General features: G+C 45.1%; 1 protein-coding gene across 15 annotated transcripts in view; it reads left to right on the top strand.

Annotated features, from left to right (window-relative positions):
• Nucleotides 1-25,501, top strand: part of Atxn7l1 (ataxin 7 like 1) — a 235,748-nt gene that overhangs the window by 153,673 nt on the left and 56,574 nt on the right. Inside the window, exon 1 of one of the 15 annotated variants that reach the window (XM_046464120.2) lies at nucleotides 5,571-5,662. The exons of 11 other annotated variants lie outside the window; for them this stretch is intronic. Coding sequence is in view for 1 of the 4 variants with exons in the window: in XM_046464115.2 (XP_046320071.1) it covers nucleotides 23,959-23,998 (40 nt within the window). In the remaining 3 variants the exon portion in view is untranslated. Of the gene's footprint in view, nucleotides 1-5,570; nucleotides 5,663-5,753; nucleotides 6,138-13,882; nucleotides 16,243-23,128; nucleotides 23,999-25,501 lie in introns of those variants that run through there. 3 more of the 15 variants (XM_046464118.2, XM_046464119.2, XM_046464115.2) reach the window with 3 other exon arrangements.

Genomic DNA, 25,501 nt, shown 5'->3' with positions numbered 1-25,501 from the left:
GGTTGTTAGACTGTATTGTCTAAGGAATAATGACAAGAAAAGTCTGTACATGTTCAGCACGGACACAATTTTTTCCTATATATTTTCCACCCATGGTGGTTAAATCATTATGGGAACTCTTTGATAGAGAATACTAGCTGTACACCAATCAAGAAAACAAAGTACAATGGTGTGAAGATCTTTTGAAAAGATTCCTGTTACACAGTCTCTATGTTACTATTGGGATGATCAGCTGAAGTCCAGGTCCTTGGCATCCTGAACAAAGAACTGAGCAAGACACCAGGACACACAGAAGTAACAGATAGAATCCAGATTTATTGCAGGTGACGATAGCACTGCATTAGATAGAACAGAGTGGGCAGTGGTAGAGAGAGAGATAGGCTCAAGGCCCCAATGTCTGGAAATTAGGGCCTTATACCCTGAACTATGGGGCCTTCTCTACCCTGTAAGAACCTGACGGAGGACCTTACCCCATTTTCTCCCATTGGTTATCTTCTGATACCTGATTAGAATTTTTCCAATCCCTCCCGCATTGGTTACTTTAGAAAACCTAATTAAAATAATGCCCTCGTTACTACCATTGGTCAATTTTGAAATTTGAACCTGTGGCAGGAGTTGCCATGGTGATAAGTCCTGCAGTTGTTATGATAATGGGGTTTATTGTCCTCCAGAGGCTTCTTTTTAATACACTGTCTCCTCCATCCTGGTGTCCATGAACTCCTACTTAACAGCTACAACTTTTTTTCTTTTGAAGAGTTGGCATTATGAATTGTAAAGAGAAAGCCTTTCTACCATCTCCCTAACTTGAACCACAAACACCTTTGTATGTGTGTGTCTGTGTGTGGCTTTAGGGACTGAACCCAGGGGCACTCTACCCCTGCCATTTTTTTTTTTAAATATGGTACTGGGGATTGAACCCAAGAAGGCTCAATGAGCTACATTCCCAATCCTTTTCTTTTTTCTTTTGAGACAGGGTCTCTAAATTGCTGAGGCTGACCTTGAACTCTGATGCTCCTGCCTCAGCCTTTGGAGTCCCTGGGATACAGGAGTGCACCACCATGTACAGGTCCCAGTCTTATCTTGTTTTATTCTTGTTCTTGTTGTTGTTTGTTTGTTGTTGTTTGTTTTGTTTTTCCTCATTTTAGTTTAAGACAGGGTACCACGAAGTTGCCAATGCTGTCCTTGAACTTTTAATCTTCCTGCATCAACCACCTGAGTGTCTGAGATTACAGGCATGCACCACCACACCCAGACAACTTTTTTAAAACACCAAATTTAAGACACATTTAATATAAAGATACTGATTTGACCTAATAAGCTATACATGTATCTTTGTAATACAGTTGAGAGGCATTCATTCGTTCACACTGTATTGAAAACACAACACCTCTATGCTCTGGCTAGGCCTTGTCCTACAAGGATAAAGGAGATTCAGAACTGGCCCTCAAAGAACTTCAGTCTAGTGGTCTAGGTTGCAGCCTCCCCATATTCATTGACCTTCACTATAAGGTCATTTTTTCAAATTACTGTGTAATTCTGGCTAAGGCTGGTTGAAATCTGTACTCTCTTGAAAATTTTAGGGTATGTGGTCCCATATGTGCAAAACTAACCTATGATGTTAGCTAAAATGCCTTGAGTTGTAGGTCCACATCATAAAAGTTAAGCTAAAAGCTCCTCACAGATTCAATCAAGCAGACTGGCTTGGTCCTGTGAATCCAGGAGATAGGACAGACATGCAGAGTGTCAAGCCCAGTGCAAATACTGGCTGGAAGTCTGCAAGGCAATACCAGGGACCAGATTCCAAGGGTGCAGACCAAGCTGCAGCCTGTAGTAGCAACTGCTGCTAATGTGTATGTCTAACCAGCCCCGCGCCCCCCCCCCCCCCGCACCCTCCATCAGAACTCTGTCCTATATTGATTCCATCCCCTTTTGAGCAGCTTTCCACACATCCAGACATGCTTAAAACCTTGCACTGGTCCTCCACCAACCTCCTCCTTCATGAGTGCTCTCATGCAGCTCCCTTGACTCATGAGATGTCCAGAGCATGGGCACAGGGCCCCCAGCTTTGTCTCCATCCATGGTGCTATTCACGGACTAGATACACTGGCTCACCAGCATTCCCCAAACAGCCCTCATCTCTCAGCAGCAGCAAAGCAGTTTTTTTTTTTTTTCTGGTGTGGAGTAGAGCTGCTTTTCTAAGCACGTCAGTAATAACTGCAGCAGATTTCTGTTAATATTGCATATGCCTCTGTTTTTTACTAATTTGATATCACAAATTTGGTGGCCAGGCCTTATTGAACTTTCAGAAGTTCTGATTTTAAACAACTTCCCTAAATATGCCAGAGTTTATCAAATCGTGGGTCTGATTTTGAGGTTTTTTTTTTTTTAATGGTCTCTATGCTCAGAAGAGTCACAAGTTACCTGGACATATTCTACTCACTTGTAGCTTGTAAGCAAAGAAGCTTTCCTGCCAAGCTTCTGATTTACCCAGTGCTCATCTTCTTGCAGGCAGCATGGATGCAAATGTTATGTGGTTACCAAAGCAACCTCAAAGTGAGTGTTTACAAGCCAGAGAGGTACCACATATGTATCCCCTCTAACCACAGAGCTTTTCTAGTCAGTGGAAGCATGTAGATTTGATTAGTCTTCATGATCTAGGCTGCTTCAGTTACATTCAAGGTAAAGTCCATCTTGACACCCAATTTCTCTAGCCTTGATTCTGTGATTTCTTCATATATTCAGGAAGAGGTGGATTCATGAGGGAGTGGCAAAACATTGTAGAACTTTCTAAACATCACCTTATTACCAGCTCCCTTCCTGTCTTCAACATTTAGCATCTCTTGTCCTAGCCCTAAGTCTTCATTTCCTGACAAACATTCATTATCCTTCAAACTCCCTGGCCATTGGTAACCCACTCCCAGGCCCCCTCAGAGGAAAGCACCAAACCCTACTTGAGTGTATCCCATAATAGTAATAGCACCCCTACTCAAGCAGTGAATGTGTTCACGGGGCACAGAGGAGAGGGAGCATGACAGCGGGAACTTTCTTGTGGTCCGGTATTTTCAGAGGCCTCTGTTGCAGAAGAACTTGGCAAAGGGTGAACTCTACAGTGCATGTTGTAGAAGAGATCCACCACACTGCATGCTCAGCCACATGCCTAGCATTTGACAACGCACCTTCTAGGTATGCAAGCTTCTTAATGGACAACATAGCAGATCTGTGGAGATATTCGGCTCCATTTCTTCCTAGACTAGGAGTGGGTAAGGAGCCAGGTTTGGTATGTGGGTGAACTGTTCAAATCAGAGAGGGTGTGAACTGGATGGAGACGGTGTCCAAAGCTCACCCATCATAGAAAAGAATCCTTCTTTCCAAGACACTGGCTGTCTGGGAACTGCTACAAAAAAAGCCATGAAGACAGTGAGAAATCAAGGAAGATCTTGTGCTTTTTTGCTTGGTTGGTTTTTATTTACTTTATTTTATTTATTTGTTTTTGTTTGGTACCAGGGACTGAACCTAGAGTGCTTAACTCCTGATCCACATCCTCAACCCTTTTTATTTTTTATTTTGAGAAGGGTCTCACTAAGTTGCTTAGGGCCTTGCTAAGTTACTGAGACTGGCCTCAAACTTGCAATCCTCCTACCTCAACCTCCTGAGTCGTTAGGATTACAGATGTGTGCCATCATGCCCAGCAATCTTGTGCTTTTATAATCAAACAATTTTATTAATCTTTTTAGTTCTATCATTCTGTTTTCTGGAAACATGATTGAGGCAAGGAGTTGGTGCTAGGAGTTGGAAGATCTGGTGCTGTTTATGGTTTGCAGTGTGGTTTTTACCAAATCATATACTCTCTCTCTGAATCTCAGTTTACTTGTCTATAAAAATGCGAATGATAGAGCATCCAACTGTTAAAGTATTTTACAAGAGATTGGAGTGTGTCTCAGTGGGAGATCATATGCTCAGCATGCACAAGGAGGAAGGAAGGAAGGAAGGAAGGAAGGAAGGAAGGAAGGAAGGAAGGAAGGAAGGAAGGAAGGAGAAAAAACAGGGAGGGGGGAGTGAAGAGGGGGGAGGGAGGGAGGGAAGGAGAGGGGAGGGGTGGTGGGAGGGAGGGGAAGAATAAATAAAAAGACAAGAAAATATCAAGTCTAAAGCACCTGACCCGCAAGTCCTGGTACCTGTGGTTGAGGCCCAGGAAATGGACCTCAGCACACCTTCCTGAGTGCAGGACCCTGGGAACATCACAGGTTTTGCTGAGTTCCTTCTTTGTAAAATGCAATGATATTAGCAGCTTTTCCCATCTATCTCACAGGATGTTTCTGAGGACCAAGTAATACTGTGCAAGAAGAAGACCTGTAAATGGTGGAGCTTTCAGTGAGAGGCTGGCTCACAGCAGTTCTGGGGCCACGTTAATGGATCCTTCACCCAACCTGAGGCCAGGGCTGGGTGAAGACTCACCTCTAGGGACCTACCTGCACCTTTTCTCTGGCTGAGTCCCTCCATCCTCCTCCTCTCCCCACCCCAGCCTGCTTCTTTCAGGCTTTCTTTTGCAGAGATGTTCTCAGGTGCCTTTGCAATTCTCCCTAAGCTGTCAGCTGACTGCCACACTTCACTGCAGGGTGGCTCCATTTCAGATCCATTTCTATATATAGTCTTAATGAAATGTGGGTTCCTCTGGAGGAAAGGGCAGCCATCCTGTGGGTTCCTATTCACCACCACGGCATGAGCGACCCCAGATACAGAGAAACATTTACTCTCTAGAATAAACATGAATCTGGCCTACAATTACAGTGGCATTTACAAACAACCTATAGCTACTTTCTAATTACTTTCCTCTAAATCAGATGATTGAAAGATGGTGGGGAGAGGGAAGGGGGCATTAAGTATAAATCCACTCAGCAATTTAAAATACCTCACTCATACCCCAATTCTCTTAGAATTCAGTTTTCTCAAATCTTCAGGAAACTCTAAAATTCAATCTGGTTATTTGTCTTGGTCCTTAAATTATTATTATTATTATTATTATTATTATTATTATTATTATTATTTTGGTCCTTAAATTAAATACTGCTTGATGCATTCTTGGGAAGAAATGGAAACACTTGTTGGGCAACTTAAGTGTGATCCTTTTATCTTATTTTGCCAGGTGAAAAGACTATTCGCCATCATAATCAGACAGTGTAGACTCCAGTCTTGATTAGAGAGAAAGTTGGTCCCAGAAGTCCTCATTCAAAAGGGGACACACCAGCTTCTATTCCTGAGCCAGCACCCGTTAGCTGCTTGTGTCAATGGCCTCATCACACACAGTAGGGAACTTGGAACTTGAACGTCCTTTCTTTGCATCTTGAAAATTTTCATTCAGCATGTCCCTTTCTTCTCCCCTGGGATTTACCAACTTCCAAATTCCAACTCTGCTGCTGACACCCCCGGATGTGAACCAAGGCCTCAGCATTTGCAAAAAAAATCTCTTAAATTAATCTCCAAGTAAAAGATGCTTGAAGGAAGCAACCAGTTCCTTCTGCTAATAACCACAGTGTGTCATGTGACACCCGCCCTCCCCCCCCCCACCCAACACCGGTTCTCTCCGAAAAACCACCCACCCACCCCATCGATAAAGTAGCTTGACGACTGTCCTTTATCTGCCAGCATCTACATTTCCTTTAAGGTGATAATCTTTTGCTTTTGTTATTTAAGTTCTTCTTTATTCTTAGTTGTTACCCAGTTGCTTTGGGGCTTGCATAAACAGTTAACAAAAACACGCACGAGGCAGCCGTTTCGCTTTCTGTGCTTGTTGTTCTTGGCACTGGGTCAGTTCTATGAACTTCTGGTGTCCAACTGGTAGGACCTGAAACTCTGTGTTTAACAAGTGCCTGTAGTCAAAACAGTTGGCGTGTGCAAGCGAGGGTAGCTGGTATTGACTGCAGCTGGTCAGCCGTCGGGTCGTGCACTGTGCAGAATACGGAATCACGTTGCTCTGTTTTGGTTGTTGGGTTTTTGTTGTTGTTGCGATTTTTTTTATTTTTATTTTTTCTTTTCTTTGCGATGGCATCCGTGCTAATGTGGATCTCTTCAGGTTCCAAAAGTACAACATGTTTACAGTCGTCGTAGCATCAGATTAAGCTGGCAGCCTGAGTCTCTCTGTAAGTGGTTTTAGTTTACATTTCTTCTTCTAGCAGGATGTTTTGCATAATTTTGCTGATCCTGGGTTATTTATAGACTTTTTTTTTTAAAGAAACGGGGATGCAAGAGGATTTCTGTTCCAACAGTGGAAAGTGAAATGCGTTCCTGCACTTAGAGAAACGCCGGTGAGCTCGTGTGCAGCAAGGGGTGATTTTTCACTCTTGAAAATTAGTTCCTATGAAAGGTCACTTGATAACATTCCAGAGCATACTCTCCAGCTGCAGATATCAGATGCCCTGATAATTGTCACGGGACATGTTATTTTCCTTTGGTGGGTAGAAAGGAGTAAAATGAAAGTGATGATGCCATTTCCTCTGGGACGCTCTGCGAGGGTGGGTGCAGTGATTGGGTATTGTTTCAAACATCCAAAATGAGTTTGCAGTGGTTGTTTTGTCAGACTTTCAGGAGCAGTGTCATCCAGTGACCTGAAGCCTATCCTGGAGATCCGTTGGCAGGACTCAGGGCATGGGGGAGGGGACTGAAGAAGATGACCCCAGGGAAGCTAGTGGATTTTAAAGTTTGTCGGCACAAGAATGACCGTGATATGGAGATGTTGATAACATTTTTTAAATGTTGTCTGTGTGATTTTTCTGGGCTGTTGGTAGCATCTTTGGGGGCCCCTATGCTTGTTTGAATGAGAACTAAAACCGGGCACATATGAAAACACCAAGCCAGAATTAGCACTCTATAAAAGGGTTTCCCATAATATTTACTAGAATGTTTGGCTAAAAATTGCTGTGCTTTGCCCACTGAATGGCTGTGTAATTAAATCAGTCCTTGATAGGGTACCTTCAGCACCTCCCATCTCCCGCGCTGTCTTGGAGGCTGCTGCTCCTGGAATTTACATGGGTAAGTAGCACGTTTATCAGCATAATGAGCGCGGAGTCCCAGTCTAATGGTCCGGGAGAGCGTTGTAAATGAAACACTTCATTGTGCCTCAGGTTAAATATTTTAAACCAAACAAATCGAAAAAGGAGGAGAAAGCGATCAACACGGTTTGGGCCATGTGCAGGCCTTCTGAGAAGGTAGTTAGCTTTGATCTGGGTCCTTAGGTCCTACACAGACGGATCCAAATCCCCCTCACCCCAGCACACACATATGAGAACAGACAGTTGAAACGGAAATTTCCAAGGTAGTAAATGTGAGCATTAGGCCAAAGCTTGTCGTTATATCTACTTGAGTGCTGCCAAGAGCGGATTTCTTTTTCTCCTCCACATAGAAGTGTAATTCTTTTGTCTCCTCTAACCTTGCAGAGAATAATGATGAGGCTGGCTCCATTTGGGTCTTTTACAGTTGACAGTATACTGTGCTTTCTCACGCCATTCCCACGGAGCTGGCAGAGGACAAGTCAGGCCCTTTGGTCCCAGTAGAAAAGGCTGGAGATGGGGCTTGGCTTGCACAGCCCGGCTGGGGAGCTGAACTCAGGGCTGATATCATCCATCAGACCTGCATCTACTCCCTGTCCCATCTGCACTGGGCAAACTGGCTACAATGGGATGTAAAGAGACTCCTGGTTCTAATTAGATTCCATCTGTCCCCTTAGGTGAGAGTCTGGTTCCTTCCCCTTTCCTTGACCAGTCTGTCAGGTTGGAACAGGGAGGATCTAGCACCCACTTTTTGAAGTCCTCAGGTCTGAGGTGTGCATTGTTTGGAGTGCATCTCGGCTAGCCATGATTGTGGAGGCTCCCACCTTGCTGTGTGAATAACCTATGGCCAGAGTGAATGTAGAGTCGTGAGGGGATCCACGGGGCTCTTGTGGGGTTTTTTATTTAAATTGGTCATACCCCTGAAATTTGCTATCCTTGGGAAAGTGAAGGTGCCTCTGAGCTCTGTTTCTTGTGGCACATCGTCCCTCCCAGCCCCTCTAGACATCGGCCTGCCAGTACCTTCCTTCACCACCTTGGGTTCCTTCTGCTGGTAGTCAGTGCTATGACACACGTGCTGCTTGATGCTCTGTGGCTGGCCCCTTAGTGGCCATAAGCATTTAAGAGTCCACCTCCTCTCTTGGCCCTAGGGGAGTGGTTCTGCCCACCCCACCTTCAGTGGGAACCCAGGGACTAGCAGGGTCCAAAGGTCCCATGGAGAACCAGGACATCCAGGCAGGAGATGGGCAGCACTGGCCAAATAATCGAGGTTGGCCCACCAAATTCATGAGAGTGTGATGGGGCTACCTCACTTGGACATTCGCCTTCTCACCCCCCAGGTCTTACCTTTTCCTAGAATCGCAGCAGTGGCACACAGTTTAGTTGGGACCCATAAGAGTCAGAGACCAAACAAGAAACTAAGCTGATTTTTAAAAAGTTGGTTACTGCAGGCTGTGACCTAGAGTCACACTGCTGCTTCAGGCCAGCTATTAAATGTGCTCTATGTCCTCAACCTCTGGATTCCAGGGTGGCAGGATATGCTGGTCATTAAGAGGATGAGGAGATTGTCCCCACCTTGGCCCTGCTACACCTGACACTTAAGAGACAATGGATTAAGCTATGATCCTGTCAGAGGCCAGTAGCTCTCTGTCCTCTGAAATACACACCACACACACACACACACACACACACTTTTTTTTCCCCTGATATGGTAAACATGAATGGATTTCAAGTAAGCCACGTGTATTAGTTTGTGAGGGCTATCATAAATAAAACAGACCAGATAGTTAAAAAAAACAAAGCTTATTTTCTCACAGTTTCGGAAACTGTGAGATTAAGGTACCAACAGGATTGGTTTCTCCTGCGGCCTCTCCTTGGCTTGCTAAGGGCCACACTCTGGTGGCCTCCTCACATGGTCATTTCAGTGTACTTGTGTCTTTGGGGTTTCTTCCTCTTAAATGGACACCAGTCATATTGGATTAGGGCCCCATTCTAATGACCTCATTTTAACTTCATCACCTCTTGAAAGACCTCATCTCAGGTACTAGGAGTTAGGACTTCAGATGGGCATGGAGCTGGGGTGGGGAGTGGACAGTTCAGCCTGTATCAAGGTTACACCAGTCAGCCAAGCCTGGTCCTGTCTCAGCTCCATTAAGTAGCCACCTCAGGACACTGCCTAACCGCCACGGAGAAGATTCACCTGTGAGTTCATTCTTGTGTCCCCGTGTGTACAGAGCCAGGTGCCATCTCTTTGTGGATACATGGTCACAGGATACAATGAGAGAAAGACAAGAAAATGCTTTAAAAATCCCCAAAATACATTGGCAGTGGCTGTGAAAGCCTGAGTTACCTTTCACCTGTGCTGTGATGATTTCGAGGTGACTGCAGCAGCCTATCTGTCTTGAGGAAGACCATGGAAGAAATAGGTTGAGTTAGGGTAGTTTGTGGACCTGCAGCCTCCAAAAATTATCTAGCCAGAATTGTTACCTTCCCTTCCTGGCCTCTCCCTCCCAGCACCTTTCTGGGCAAACTCCCTGATATGTTAATAGATTTATTGGCATAATCCTCTCAGTGTCTTGCCAACAATTACATATATGTGTGTGTAATCTGCCTTCAGTATTCATTACCCCTGGGAGTTGGGAAACCAGCCTTAGGGGGGCTGGGAGAGGCAAACCTATTTGTGCCAGTTATTGCCTCCCATTTTAACCACTGCTCTTTTCCCAGGGCCCTGTGTTTGGCCGTGCCAGTTCCTCTCTCCCTCTTCTCCTGCTATGGGGTACCTTGACCCTGAGATGTTGCTGCTAAGAGCCAGCAAATGCCTCTGACAGCCCTTTGCAAAATGTTTCCAAGGTCTTGTTTTAGTGAAGATCATTTCTTCACTAAAACTGAGAAGAGAGCAGGGTTTCTGGGGGGCCTGCCCTGAGAATGCCAGAACCCAAAGCCCAGTGTTCTTAGAGACCACCATCCAAGGGAAGCCCAGGGATTATGCAACCTTCCCCATTCTTAGCCACCTGCTGCTTACTCAGATCCTGGTCAGGGGATATGCAGGGATAGATAGCCCCTTTGCAAGTGTGGGAGGAAGACCCACCATCCTTTCTTTGTAAGCCAGCCTCAGCTCTGGTCTGAGAGGAGAGGAGGTTGCTGCCAAGAGAGATGAGGAATCTGATCCCTTGCAGCAGCCCAGCTGCCCCTGGCTGAAGCCCTGTTCCCTCTGGCAGCTTGAGGACATCTGTAGGTTCCTCTTTGGCTCATTGGGTAGGTTTCTGCTGATGGAAATGGTATCTTTGAGTTATTTGTAAGTTATTTAGTAATAATCATCACACTGGATTTTTAATATTTATATCAAAGAACAGTGTTATGGTTACACAGCCTGACACAGCTTTAAGCCTCTGATCTTACATCTAATCTCTCTGACTCCTCCTCCCTGTACCCTGGAAAGGCAGGTTCTCTTACCCTCAGAACATGGAAATTCTGGAGGGAACTAGGATTCAGGTTTTAGGTCTTGGATGCCAGTGCTCCCTCTATCGATTTCAGCTGCCAATAAGGAGGGTATTTGGAGAACAGGGAAACCCGTTTTATTGTCCATATTGTCATCTTTCTTGTCAGTGGCAAAAGCAGTGTCTGATCTCTCGCTGTGTATAATTCCCTGCTGGGCATGTCCTGTGTTTAGTCTTCACCACCACCAATAAGAGGAGGGGGATCCTTAGCTTCCTGTATCAAGGTTACTCGGAGATCCTTACCAGGAAGATGAAGAAGTGTAGGCCAATGGCACACCTACCCTGAGTGGCAGGAGGCTTGAGGTGAGGTCAAGCACACCTGTTCACAGGTCACTCTCACCCTGGGGCATGGATCAAGTTGCATCCTTGGGCCTGGCCTCTTCCACATGGTAAACGAGGATTTGGAAGAAGAATGGCATTGATGGCGGGCCTATCAAGTCTCCAGGTGGTAGATTTGGGAGAGAGAATAGATATGTTAGTGGATCGGGAACCAAAAAGATCCCAACAGGCTGGAGCAGTAGACTGAATCCAGCGAGAAGGTATTTTTAAAGGATACCTGGCCAAACAACTCAGAGAGACCCTGTCTCTAAATAAAATACAAAACAATAGGGCTGAGGATGTGGCTCAGTGGTCGAGTACCCCTGAGTTCAATCCCTCGTACCCTCCCCCCAAAAAAAGGATACCTGTGGATTGGCAGCAAAATGGGTGAAGTAAGATTTAAGCGTGAGACAGCTGTAAGAAATAAAGCATATAGACTTATTTCTGGCTGCCTTAATAGGAGAATAATGTCCTGAATGGACAGGCAGAAGCTGGGAAGACCCCACAGGTAAGATCCTCCCTTCTGAATTCCAGAAAAAATCCAGGTCAGCAGGGGAGTGGAAACCCATGTTTTATGGCTTTAAAAGGCAGCTGGGGTGTTTAGACAGGAAAGAGACTTTGGGGAACTCAGACTTAGCAAAATGTCCTGTGGAAGGGGATTAGACCATTTCTGGAGACCCCACAGGGCTGGAGTGAGATTAACATGTAGTCGTCGCCTAGACACCTAGAAGCTCTGCGTAGGGGAGAGCTGTCCAACAGTCCGTCAGTGCTGTCTACCCCACACTGTCAGGTGCTATTGCCGTGGAGAGCGCCACGGAGCCAAGCCTGCAGAAAGACAAACCTACACTCCTGCAGGATAGTGGAGAGACAATGTCAGGCCCCCTGAAGAGGGCCAGCAGGGCGATTTCTTGCCTGTGGAGAATCTGTTAGTCTCAACCTCAGGGTCTAAGAAGTGTTGATCCCTTTGATGAAGTGGTGGCTGTATCCGGGATGACGGGCCTGGTGGAGGGCAGCTGTACCTCAGGGTCTCATTTGTAAATAGCTAGTTGCACCTGCCTATGGTCTGTGTGTGTGAGTTATTAGGATACACATTGATTTATTTTATCAAGTAAATACATTAAAAACAAAACAGTAGTACAGTCCAACTACCATCTATTATCACTATCAATATATAATGAAAGAAGATCCTAACACAGAAACATAGGGAGAACACAATCCGGGAGCTATCAGTAAGTGTAAGTGCGTGTGTCTCTGTGTGTGTGTCATATTATTTAAGACAAATTAACAGTTCTTCACGGACCCAGATTAGCAGTGCATGAGAGTTACTGTCTTATAGTGCCTGTTTACTATCTCCTGCCGGTTCTCTTAATTACCTTAACTTAAAAATCATCTCAACTTAAAAATCACTCCTTATATGGTTCCAAGCAGAGTTTGGAGGTAATTCCCAGTTATCTTAAAAGTGATTGTTCTGTGTATAGATTGTTCTGGCCCTGCAGGCCTCTCCTGATCTGGGTTTTCTCTGGCTTCTACAGTTCAACCAAACTGGAACTCAGAAGCAAGGACATTACACATGGGGTCTGCCAGCTCCTGCATGTCATTCAGGACATCATTCTCCTACTGTTATAGCCAGAAATCAGACTAGATATACATTAAGCGATTATTCCTCTTTCCCACCACCCACCACTCCTAGTAACTTGTCAATTTGCTTTCTGTCTCTGTGAATTGCCTGTTCTGGACATTGCAAATGGTTGGAATCACACAATGTATATGACCTTTTGTGTCTGGCTTCTTTCGTTTAATATCTTTGAGATACATCTGTGTTGTAGCACATGTCATGCTTCATTCTTCTTTGTGACTAAATAATACATCTTCGTATATATAAGCCACAGTTTTGTTTGGTCCATTGATGGGGATTTGGATATTTACATCTTTTGTGTGTGTGTGTAGTACTGGGGATTAAGCCCAGGGTTGTTCTGCCACTGAGCTACATCCCCAACCCTCTTTATTTATTTGTTTGTTTGTTTTTATTTTCTTTAATTGTAGATGGACACAATACCTTTATTCTATATATTTATTTTTATGGGTTGCTGAGGATCAGACCCAGTTCCTCACACATGCAAGGTGAGTGCTCCATCACAGAGCCACAACCCTGCCAGCCCTTATTTTTTATTTTGAAACAAGGTCTCACAAAGTTGCCCAGGCTGGCTATGAATATGCTGTCCTTCTGCCTCAGCCTCCCAGTTAGCTGGGATTGCAGGCATGTGCCACCATGCCCAGCTCATCTTAACCATTCACATTGTTATGCCACTATTGCTACAAGTCTCCCAATTCTGCAGCCTGCAAAACTGAAAAACTGTTTCTATTTAAAAATAACTCTTCACTCCTCCTTCCTCCAACTCCTAGAACCACCATTCTATTTTCCATTTATGAATTTGATTACTCTAGGTACCTCATATCAGTGGAATAATGCAGCATTTGTCCTTTTGTGACTGGCTTATTTCACTTAGCAAAACTTCCTCAAGGTTCATCCATGTTGTAGCATGTATCAGGAATTCCTTCCTTTTTAAGGCTGAATAACATACATACACACATACATACATACATACATACACACCATATTTTGTTTATCCACGCATCCATTGATAGATCCTTGGGTTGCTTCTATCTTTTGGCTATTGTGAATAATGCTGCTATCATCATGGGTTCACAAATATCTGTTTAAGACACTGCTTTCAATTCTTTTCGGTATAGACCCAGAAGTGGAATTGGCAGATCATGTGGTAATTCTAAAAGATTTTTTTAAATTTTTTGAGGAATGACCATACCATTTTTCATAGTGGCCATACCATTTTTTCATTCAAAGAAGAGTACATAAGCACTCCAGTTTCTCCACATCCTCATCATCAGCTCTTGTTCTTTTCTTTTTTTTTTTAATTACTAGAGATTGAACTCAGGGGCATTTTACCACAGAGCTACATCCACATGTCCACAATCCCTTTTTTTTTTTTTTTAGATAGGGTCTCACTGAGTTGCTGAGGCCAGCCTAGAACTTATGATCCTGTTGCCTCTGTCTCCCAAGTTACTGGGATTATGGATGTGTACTGTTCTAGTGTGCATGAGGTAGTACCTCTTTGTGGTTTGATCTGCTTTTCCCTAATAACTAGTGAAATGGAACATCTATTCATGTGCTCTTATTGCCCATTTTTATATCTTCTTTGGAGAAATTTCTGTTCAAGTCCTTTGTGCATTTTTAATTGGGTTGCCCTTGCCTGTTTTTGTATTTGAGTTATGCTTCTAAATTTGCTGCTCCTCAGAAGCCAGAATAGTGTATGCATCTTATTATCTTAAACCACCTGTTTGCTGAGAACCTAAGCCATCTACTGACTCCTTGGGCACCTGAGGTACGGAGAGAGAACAGGGCCAAGAAAGGCAGGCCAGAGAGCTCTGGCAGAGCTGGCCCAAGGGAAATATGCCCACCTCTGTCCTCCAGGTCCTCCTGGAACTTTCAGTCGAGGTACTAGGAAAGCTGTTCATGTTTGGCTCTGGAAAGACAGGCTTCCAGGACCGAAGGCCTGCCCTTTCATCTGTGTTTCTTTTAAGCATTGCAACATCCACCAGGCTTCTACTTGACAGTCCCCTGGGTTGGGAAAATGTGCCCAGTAGCCCTGGCTGGCCTAGGGCCTGGAGGACAGGCTCACAGCCTAACCCACAGGAGCAGACTATCTCCAGTCAAAGCTGTAAATGACTGAGAAAGCAGTGCTGGGCACTTCTTCCAGCGGGGCTCACACCCCCTCACCCACACTGACTCGGTTCCAGGAAATGGGATGGTGGACACTGACCAGCACAGCTCCCTCTCAGTCAGAAATTGATTAATTCTCCCTAGTTCTGGGAAGAAGCTCTCTCTAAAACAGTGGAAAACGAAGCCAAGAACCCAGAGGTCCAAAGTCATAATTCTCCCGTGGGAGACTCACCATCTGTGGCTTTGGTTACGTTGTCCTGCTGCTGAGAGGACAGTCCCACAGGGCCTGCCTCACAAGGCAGGAGGCACTGCCTAGCTTGTGGGGCATCATTTGAGAGGATCCCATCTTCCCATAGTCTGAAATTTCTTCAGGAGACTCATCCTGAGGGTCTCAGAAGCCCTTTGTCTCACAGGTTTTGCTTTTAGATGGACTCAGGTTTACCAGGTAACATCCAGGCTTTACTAACTAGTGGATGAAGCACCGGAAAGGTCTAGTAGAAGATGAAGAGGCCCAAAACACACCTGACCATTGTTGTTTTCTTTTCTTTTTTATTTAAGATGAAATTCACATAACAGAAAATTATCTATTTTAAAGTGTTCAAGGCTGAAGATATAGCTCAATGACATAGTGTGCACTTTGCATGCCTGAGACGCTAGGTTCAATTCCTCGCACCAAAATTAATAATAAAATGTGCAATTGATTGGAATTGAGTACATTTGCATTGCTGGGCATCCATCACCCCAAAAGAGAACTTATACCCATTAAGCAGTTACTCCCTGCTATTTGGGCAGTTTTTGTTGTTGTTGTTGTTGGTGGTGGTGGTGTTATTATTGTTTCTTTCCTCAGCCAGCTCCTGACAACCACTAATCTGCTTTCTGTCTCCATGATTTACCCATTCTGGATATTTCATATAAAGGAAATCACCATGTAGCGTGATCTTTGATGAACCATTGTTTTTATAGGAGCCCAGTCCCCCCACAAGGCTGCTGCTGTCTTTTGCCAGGATCAGGAAATAAATTTTCTAAATAACCAGAATGAATGAAAACTCCCTGCTTAAATTAATAGTGAAAATATCCCACCGAAGTTCTTTCCAGGCCCTAGGTAACCTCTCTATTTTCTCCAGAGCACAGTGCTAACGTGTTGAAATGGATGCTGCCCTTCAGCATGAACAGGCACCAAGAGGAGCGAGCATGGAAGGGCCAAAGGCCTCCACAGGCCACTGGGGACCCAGGCCCAGGTGGACAGCAGCTCCAAGAGCTGGGTCCCGTGCAGGTCAAGTGTGGCCACCATTCTAGGGGCTGCTGAAAGGCCCTGGCCCTCCATGCATAGTGCCAGCTCTCATGAGCATCTAAGGAGCTCACTGTCTCTGCCGCCTAAGGAGCTCACTGTCTCTGCCGCACTTCGTGTGTGTGGTTCAGGAAAACCCAAGTTCATCTGCCAAGTTCAGGATACAATTCTGACTGTTCCGGGCTTTTCTTTCTGCCTTTCCCTAATCTCGAATGGGCGTGCTCTCTAAAAGGGGAAGTGATGCATTCTGACTGGCCAGGGCCCACAGCCGGGAGCCAGGAAATGTCTACTAGCACGAGTAGCGCTGCCCAGCGTGGCACTGGCTCAGCCTCCTTATCCAAGGCTGCTTCCCCGGGATGTGTAAGTGTGAGCTCAGGGCATGATCGCCACCCAGGACGGCATGGGGCTGGGCACAGGTCACAGAAGAGAGAGCTCGGCAGGCTGAGTGTGCTGGTAGCCCACGATGCATATAACGAGCTGGGTTCAGCATAGTGCTCTTTACTCTGTGGCAGGAGCTGGAGTGGAGACAGGGTTGAGGCATGCAGTGGGGAGAGCAGCCACCTCAGAAAGAGGTTGGGAGTAGGAGGTGGGGCCGGGGACCCTACTGTTTGGGACAGCCCTTCTGGAGGCACAAGCCTCGGGTCTGGAAAGGACTGGAGTTGAAAATTTTATAGCACATCTTTCAGGACAGGGAAGCCAGCTACAGTGAGCCCTACCAACTCGTCTCCCCCACCTCTCAGGATTTATGTGCAGCTCAAATGATACTTTTTGCCTTTTATATACTCAGCGGTCACTTTTCTTTGCCATTTTATATGCAATTTGTGTTAAAGAAATGTTTCAGGTCCTTTCCACTCAAATTATATAAGCGGCTTGTAACTAGTGACCTGTGTCTTTCCTTCTTTGCTATTCATGGATGATTTTGGGTCCAGTGTGTGCACACAGTGGGTCCTGAATAAACCGTGGTGGCTGGCCTATTGGCGTACTGACTGGCTCACTAGGATGATTGGCAGTGCATCTGGCCTGGTTTCTAACTAGAGTTTTATTTCCTGTGTGCCCATGGAGAAATAAAGGGGAAAAGTCACACACACACACACACACACACATGCATGCACATCACAGCTCTTCACTGAATGCCACAGGGAGTGACTGACAGTAAAAAGACAGATCTTTGTTATGTTTTAGGCCCCTTTCTCCTGTATCTATTTTTTTGTTTGTTTGTTTGTATAGCAGTGATAGTTGAACTTAAATCATGTAAAAAGTTTGGTTTTCACCAAAACAATTCAGAACTTTTGCTTCTAAAGAAGGGGGACGTGGGGGGCATGTGTGTCTCTGCACACATATGTTGACAGGACACAACCACACCCTACTTCAAGACAACTTCCTGTTTGCCACTTCCAACTGCCACTCCAAGGAGAACAGAAATGGTTCCGTTAGTGGCTGCTGCAGGACCACAGCAGCCTGTGGGGTGAGCGCCGTGAGTTTAGCAATGAGCAGGACTTTGTACCTTCTATTGTAGGTGACCTGGACCCTGTGCTGACCAAATTGAAAGTTGGTCCAGACAGAAATAAGGTGGTGATGGCCTCTCCTCCTCAGCCTATGTTCCTCAGCACTGTGCCTCACGGGATTCTTGTAAATGGAAAATTTTAAACTCAGGGGCAAAGAGAAGGCTGCAGTCTGCTTCCTTGGGAGAGCTACTACCTGTGATTTTTTTTTTTCTTTATCCATCTTTTCATGATTTCGGGAACTTGTGTTCCCTACTCCGAGGTGGCACTGTGGTAGCCGCCTTCCCCGTACTTCAATCCTTCCAACATTGATTTAGCTAACAATGAATATGGGGGGGGGGGCACTTAGTAGAGTTACACTGCCAGGGCTAGAAGTGTCGACAGAGCTTTGCCCTCAAGGTGTGTCCAGGTGTAGGACATCTAGGGGAGTAAACCAGCAGTTACAGCATATGATGTGTGCTAAGAGTGGGGGACTCAATGCACCCTAGGCGACCTGCCCAGTTGGTGAGCTATGGTTATGCCCAGTGGCTATTGTTGTTCCCCTTTTGTAAGTAAAGATACCTGGGGCTCAGGGGGTTAAGTTGCTTGCTGAAGTCACAGAGCTAATGAGTGACAGAGCTGGGATTTGAGCCCAGATCTTTCTGAGTCCTGGTTTCGTCCATGTTTCCAGTGATTCCCAAAGCTGACGGAACATGACCATCACCTCAGGACCTTTTTTAAAAAAATACAGATTTGAGAGCAGTGGCCCTCCTGTCTCAAGAGTGAAGGAGTCCCTACTGTACTGGGTAGGCCGTGACATGTCCATGTGGCCTGGGCACTTTCCCTCCCTCCTGTTCCAGGAAGTTTTCTCCACAAGGCATGGAGAAGGCCTGCCTGTGCCAGAGATGGAGCTTTTGTGTGTAGCCCGAGGCACCTGGGTAAAGGCCACTGGGTAAAGTGCCTCAAGACAGTGCGGGGAAGAGACAGCTAGCTGTGCAGGTGTTTTAGACCCCGAGAATGCCAGGTCATGGTCGTCTCCTCAAAGGCACCCTGGCCTGTGCCTTCCATTTTGCCCAGTGTCCAGCTGCACCTGTTCCTTCAGTGGCCCTGAGGTAGGGATCATGTCAGCTGTGCCATCTTAAGGTGGACTCCAACAATTTATGAGAGAACTGGAAGTCTCCAATTTTCAATGAAGCTTGTGGTGACTCCCATGTAAACTCATGTGACCCATGCATCATACGTGTTTGAAGGATTGTGGAGAGAGGTTACCCTGACGACGGGAAGGGTTGATCTGCAGGTGGAGAGCCTTGCCAACCCCCCATACCCCAATGGGCCCAAACACAGGAGAACAGCTGAGACAATGTTAGGAGAGAATCACAGCTCTGGCTGCAGGCGGAGACCTCAGACCAGAGAGGGTTGTGTACCCTCTTGGGTCCTTTAAGCAGCAACTGTCTTCTGAGGGGCAAGTCTCTGCTCCAGTCACTCCGGGTGATGAATGTGATGGCCAGCCTAGGACCTAGGGTACCGTCCTGACCCCGAGGGAACCCTTTGGTTTCAAGGTCTAGCAATGACAATGTCTATCTTATTACAGCTGTGACAACCCACTGCTTATATCCCAGGACCTGGCACATGATAGGTGCCAAGGAAATACTTTTTTTTTAGAATGAGTGAATGAGGTTTGACTTTCATGTTTTTCTCTTCTTCCAACCTTTCTATTGGTACCTGTTTTCTCTCCTTGGCTTCTGCTGTTGGTGGTGTTTGTCTGTTTTTCATCTTTTTTCCTTGTGTGGACCTAAATGGCTTTAACAAAAGCAAAGTCTATTAAGTAATCCATCCCATACTTCCTTTTTTGCCTCATTCTCATACTCATGTTAATTTTTAAATAAGTAATTAGTGGTTACATAGTATTTGTGGTATTTTTCATTTTCTTGTGGATTGGGTGTGTTGTTTGGCTTAACATTTCCTTAGGTTGAGATAACCCTCATACCTGTCATTTTCAGTTGTCGTATTATAGATCATTCAAGTCATTTGTAGTATTTTTTATTACTATAAACAGTGCCACTGAAAATATCTTTGAATTTTTTTTCTTTTATGATATTTCCTTTAGGTCTACTTTTCAAACTAACATTACCAGATTACCAGATCAAAGGCTGCAAATGCCTTTTAGCTCCTGTTATTATCACCAGGGTACTCTCCAGAAAAATGTAATCCCTTAAAAGTACCCAGGCAATGTGTACATGCTTGTTTCTTGTGGGGTTTCCTTCTAGCCAGGCTTGGCATCTGCTGAAGGCACCCTTGGCGGCTGAGAGAAATACTTCAGGCACTGGAAAATCCCTGGGACTCCCCAGATCCTACCCAACATGGACTAGTGTCAAAATTTTGCACCTTGGTATCAATGACAAATAGAAGAGCAAGTAGGAGGAGAAATGCTCCCCAGGAGCGGAGAGATAAAGAGGATCTTATAGTTTGATCAGACTGCACAGATATATCCAAGAGCAGTTTTGAAATGGAAAATTGTGGAGAGAAGGGAACATTCTAGGCACAGTGGCATGAAGGAAAAGGCATTAACCTTGGAGCCGGGGAATCCTGGGCTTTCCTCCCAGATGCTGATGGCTGTTAACCTTGGTCTTGTTTCATAATCTTGCTAAGCTTCAGTTGCCCTGTCTATAACAAGGAGGCTGGCAGGATCAGATCACCTTGTGCAGTTGTTGGGTAGATTATGTGAGCTGGTGGGTGGAAAGGAATTTTCACAGAGCCTGACACATGGCAGGCATTCAAGAACCTGGGGATGGGGGTGATCAGATGACCAAGAAACCAACCTGGGACACGGGAGGTTGGGGAACCGAGCTGGCATGAGCAGTGTGGGCCACTCTCCACTCACTGGTTTTTGTCAAATAACTTAGTACCCTAAATAGCTCATGTTGCCCCAGGGTAAAGAAGACCTAGTATAAGTCCCTTGGTGACACCCTCTGGTTGTTAGTTTTGTGAGACTATGCCTTGAACCCAGAGGCCCTCTACCACTGAACTACATCCCCAGCCCTTTTTATTTTTTATTTTGAGACAAAGTCTCACTAAGTTGTCCAGGCTGGCCTCAAACATGTGATCCTCCTGTGTCAGCCTCCTGAGCTGTCGGGATTACAGGCATGGGCCACAGCACCCAACCAGGTACCCGTTCTTTGAGGAACACCTCCCCGGCTATTCAGGTCCTGAGATCTTTTAAGGAAGAGGGAGCAGAAATCCCTCACAGGAATCCCTGGCACAGGAAGTGCCTGGTTCTGCCTGCCACTCACTGCCTGCCTCCGTTCCTTGGTTTTCCTGTGTCGTCTTCTCCCCATCTGCTGAAGCAAGCCCATTCCATATCCCCCTGCAGCTACCATGGGGCTATATTTAGTGCCTAACTAGGATTGTAGCAAGTGGGACCATTGGCCCAGATTCGTCGAGCCCCAACTCTCCACTGTGCAGCCTTGAGACGTTGGCAAGTCTCTCAAAAGCAGTCTGCCTGTTTCCACAGCTGCCAACTGAGGGAACGTCTGCCTTGCCTGCCTTGCAAGGCAGTTGTAAGGTACAGCTAACATGGCTCCCTCTCTCCCCTCCAATTCCAGTTTCCTTTTGGAAGAAGGGCCCTTGGGATTCAAGGTTGTCCTTTAGGGGAAGCATCCTGACTGCGGTTACTAAAGCAGAGAGCATCCACTGATGAAGTGGAACTTGGCTCATGACTCGCCAAGCACTTGCCCTGGGTGGGGGTGCAAGGAGACTTGGCACTGTCAACTGAGTAAGCCAGCTGCTGGCCTTACCTCAGGTTTGCTTTCACAGCCACGGCAGGCGAAGGTGATGGTGGTGCCCAAAGTCTATTAGGAGGGGATGGGTCTCTTAAAAACCATATTGGAAAATTCCCAACAAATTCTTTCTAAAAATGGTACAGGGAGCCACATAGGTGCCTGTGGCCCCCTCAACTATTCATGAAGCATTTCTGCTGCGGACTGAATACAGGAGATTGATGCTGAGGGTATGAAAATATCTGAGCAGGGCACCTGGGGGAAGCCCTGGGGGAAGTGGAAGTGCCCAGGATTCTGATGGATTTTATCTTCAGAGAGGAAGAGGAGAGAACTGTGAACACAGCAGGGCTCCCACACCTAACAGATTTTTAGAAAGCTGAGGGTCATGTCTGCAAGCCCCCCCTGCTCAGTTGGTTTCCAGGACTGGGCCCTTGAGTGGTCCCCTGGATCTTTCAGGAGTATCTGGGGAAGCCTGGGCTTCCTGTGGTGAAAATGTCAAAAAAAAAAAAAAAGGATTTGGTTTTTCATTTCTTTGGTCCTGGGACCCCCAGCTCTGGGATTCAGGTCTCAGATAGTGGCATGAGGCTACAGACTGGCACCTAAAAAACTGCTTAAATATCTGAAAGGTATTCCTTCCCTCTCCCTGCTAGAGTGGTGCCCTGCTGGAATGCCCTCAGGCAGTGGGGAGGGAGGGGTTCCCTGGTGGCCCTTCCAGGCCCTCCCTGTCTACAGCACCATCTTCCAAAATTTCAAAGTAGCAGAGCTCAGAGCTAAGACACAGGCTCTGAAGACATCCCCAGATCTGATGTTTTCCAGCTCTGTGCAACTCATTGTATCTCTGGGCAACTCATTGTATCTCTGAGCCTTAGTTTGGTCTGTAGAGTAGACATAGTCAAAGAACCTCTTTTAAGGAGTTGTAAGGCTTAAGTGCTAGCAAGTGAATCAAGTGTGGGATAGAGTGCCTAGCACATGGAAAACACTTTCAGTAAATTATTATTACTATTAGCGAACGGAAAGAAGGGGTGGGACTAGAGCTTGCCGGTCCAAGATCATTCACCAAGGTTGTTAATTGATATATTGGACACTTAAGACTGCACAGGTGTTCCAAAAGTGATTTTGTTTTCTCTTCAGTAGGTGAGTGGTGCTTATATTCAGTATAACACAATTTCTTGGTTTGGTTTTTCTATTTCATGGTCTGGAATGAAATGTGTAGCAAGAGCTATGAGCTATTTCCAGCTCTCACATTGGGAGCTATACCTTACCTCAAGGAAATAATCCTAAATCACATTATAAATAAATTAGTGTTTAAGTGCCAGACAGTAAGAGAGTAGCTCAATAATCTACAGCATGTTAATGACTATTACCTATTTAAAATGGCAAGCATGTGGGAATTAGATGTGTAAATAGAATAATTTTAGTTGACAAAGAATAGTCCAAAATATCAATTGATTACAGTTTTGTTAGTACAACCATGGACATTAACAAAGATTGAGAAATTTTAGAGGGAAGTGCTTTCTTTCTCTAAAATTACTTAAGTCTATACAATAGTTTTTACAGTAAGTGAGGAAAATAATGTCCTATAAATGCTTCCTGGGCAGAGCAAGAGGAATTAGAAAAATCATAGGGTTCTCCCTAAGGCATTCTCTTGACCAAAACAGAAAGAAATGATTAAGCCCAACATGGTGAGGACCTGTATCAGAATGATTGTAATATAAACCTGCAAATCTTTACCCAGAGAAATTCCACCTGCATAGCAATATCCTTTTACAAGAAATAAAGACCCCACTTTCTCCCATTGGTTGCCCATCCACCTCTCTACCAAAAACAAAACTGTGCTTAAGTCATTTACAGGCAGGTCTTCACAGAGTTGCTTAGCTCCTTGCTTTTGCTGAGGCTGGCTTTGAACTCATGATGCTCCTGCCTCAGTCTCCTGAGCTACTGGGATTACAGGCATGTGCCACCGCACTCCATTCAGTTCTACCCATTTTCAAAAGCTGAGCTGCACTGGGCATGGTGGTGCACACTTATAATCCCAACAACTCAGGAGGCCGAGATGGGAGGATTGCAAGTTTGAGACCAGCCTCAGACATTTGGCAAGACCTTGTCTCAAAATAAGATTTTTTAAAACTGGCTGGGGATGTAGTGAAGTGGTAGAGTTCTTGTGTAGCATGCAGGAGGCCCTGAGTTCAAAGTACTGGATTTTTTAAAAAGCTGAGTTGCAGCTCATCACCTGGATGAAGTCCCAACATTCTGACCTTGTGGGTTCCACCATTTTCAATCCTTATGTAGCTTTTCTCACCTGCATCAGTAGGAGGCAAACTTGTTCCCGCCATTCTGGGGACAGAAATACCGACCTCTTTGTGGGATTTCTTAAAATAGATAGATTTAATTCATTCTAAACAAGGAGCAGTTTCACAAGTAGGAAATACAATACTATGTACTGCAATATGAAATGGCACATTATGCAATCAAAAAACTTACATTAAGGGCAAAGGACTGTCTTCAGGCTTCAGTGATTATTCTCTCATATGCAACTTGTTCTTTCCTTTGGAAATTTAATGTTTTATGAGATTAAAATATGAAACCAAAAATGAAGGTTCATCATTGATTTAATTTTTTTCTATGAGTTTAGCAGTGGAAGATGTCAACCAGGACCACAAACCAGAATTCTCTGGGAAAGTGGTTTTAGACCACTCATTTTGTCCTTAATGGGACTCTTTCTGTAGTTTAGTTTGTTTATGTTTGTGCATACGTGCATTTTTTTTTCCAAACAGGGTCTCACTGTGTTCTCCAAGAAGGTCTCAAACTCCTAAGCTCAAATGATCTTCCAACCTCAGCCTCCCAAGTGCTGGGATACAGGTGTGTGCCACTGTACCCAGCTTTACTTGTATACTTTTTAACCCTTAGTTTCGCAAACTAAAGTTTATCTTTGTTATTCAGGCTACTGAGTAATATTTTTGTATACCCCTACCCCCCCACACTTTGAGCAAGTGCTAGCAAGTCAGTGAATGAAGACTATAGAATCATCTTCAGCAGTAAGGTAAAAATCAAAGTTTTATTTTGGAATCGAAACCTCTACCATTAATAAAAAATAAAAATAAAAAGCTTAACATGAAATTTCTGAAGGGCAAAAAGTACTTAAGTATTTAAAAGTAAGGAGACCTGATTCTAATCCCAGCATTGCCACCAGCCAGCTTTGCCCTGGGGGCTGGCAACTAATAACAGTCTCCTCTATGGGGAAGGAGATTAGACTAGTGGACTTTTAAGACCCAGTTCTAACCTTTAGTGATTTTAAGTTCCTCATTTCCTAATTTCCTGGCTTCAAATATTGTTCATAGTACACCAACATTTCCTGACTTCCTGAGAGGCAGCTGGGCCTATGCCCAAGGTCCCATTCCTCAAGTAGCCATTGGCCCTGACCTTGGCAATCATCTGGCCTCTCTGGGTCTCCTTTGGACAATAAACTGTGAGGAGGGTGGAGATGCAGGGGGCTGCTTCCTGCCTGTCTTACAAGGGGTTGTAAAGGCTACTAATTTTACAAAGGATGAATTCTCCCAAGAAAGATACTGCCCAAGTAAAATATCTCCATACCTGTGCTGTTGCTACAACATCCAGGAGTTATGAGGATGAGCAGAGAAGGAGCAGGTATAAGCATGTCTTATATTTATGGTAATAGAATGGAAAGAGACCTTAGAAGCCACTGAGGGACCCACTTTGTTTATAATTGAGCTATGGAAACCAAGAAAGAAACCAAGAAAGCTTGCATGGTGAACTCAAGGCCATAAGGCTACTCTATGGGTGACTGGAGCTGGGGCCTTGATCTCTACAGCATCAAAATAGAGGCCTTAGGACCTTCATTGGGATGACTTCTGGGAATTAAACATGCATGCAAAGTCTATTAATATCAGTAGAGAAAAATTTACCCCATACAGTTATTCTATGTAGACATTGTGTGAACACTGACCAGGCACAAATATCAAACCATTAGATGATCTTCGAAAAGCTACCTCCACAACTGCCAATTACAATTTCATCAGAAGATTAGAATCAATCTGTGCTTTGAGAAAGCCTGGCAGACAATTGGTAAGAAAGAGCACAGAGAAACTCCAACTCCCCTCCCCTACAGACCACAGTGGTTAGGTTTTGTCCCCCAGGTTAGGTGTCTGGAAGCACAACTAGAAATATCTTGCCAAGGTGAAAAGCCTGAGGAGCTCTGGGCTGGAGGGAGAATGTGATCCTCAATCTTTGCTTCTCACCTTTCTCCTTATCACATTCAATCCAGATTTACAGATTTGTTATCTCTGGTTCTTCCCATCAGAACATCCATTATAATTTCATTTCTTCAATCAACACATACTCATT

This window comes from Marmota monax, unplaced genomic scaffold (genome assembly GCF_021218885.2).
Source record: "Marmota monax isolate L192 unplaced genomic scaffold, Marmota_monax_Labrador192_F-V1.1 WCK01_AAM20220418_F8-fsc00065, whole genome shotgun sequence".
In the NCBI taxonomy this organism is placed as follows: domain Eukaryota; kingdom Metazoa; phylum Chordata; class Mammalia; order Rodentia; family Sciuridae; genus Marmota; species Marmota monax.
The sequence above is the reverse complement of the archived record's forward strand: the minus strand, read 5'-3'. Positions and strand labels throughout refer to the sequence as shown.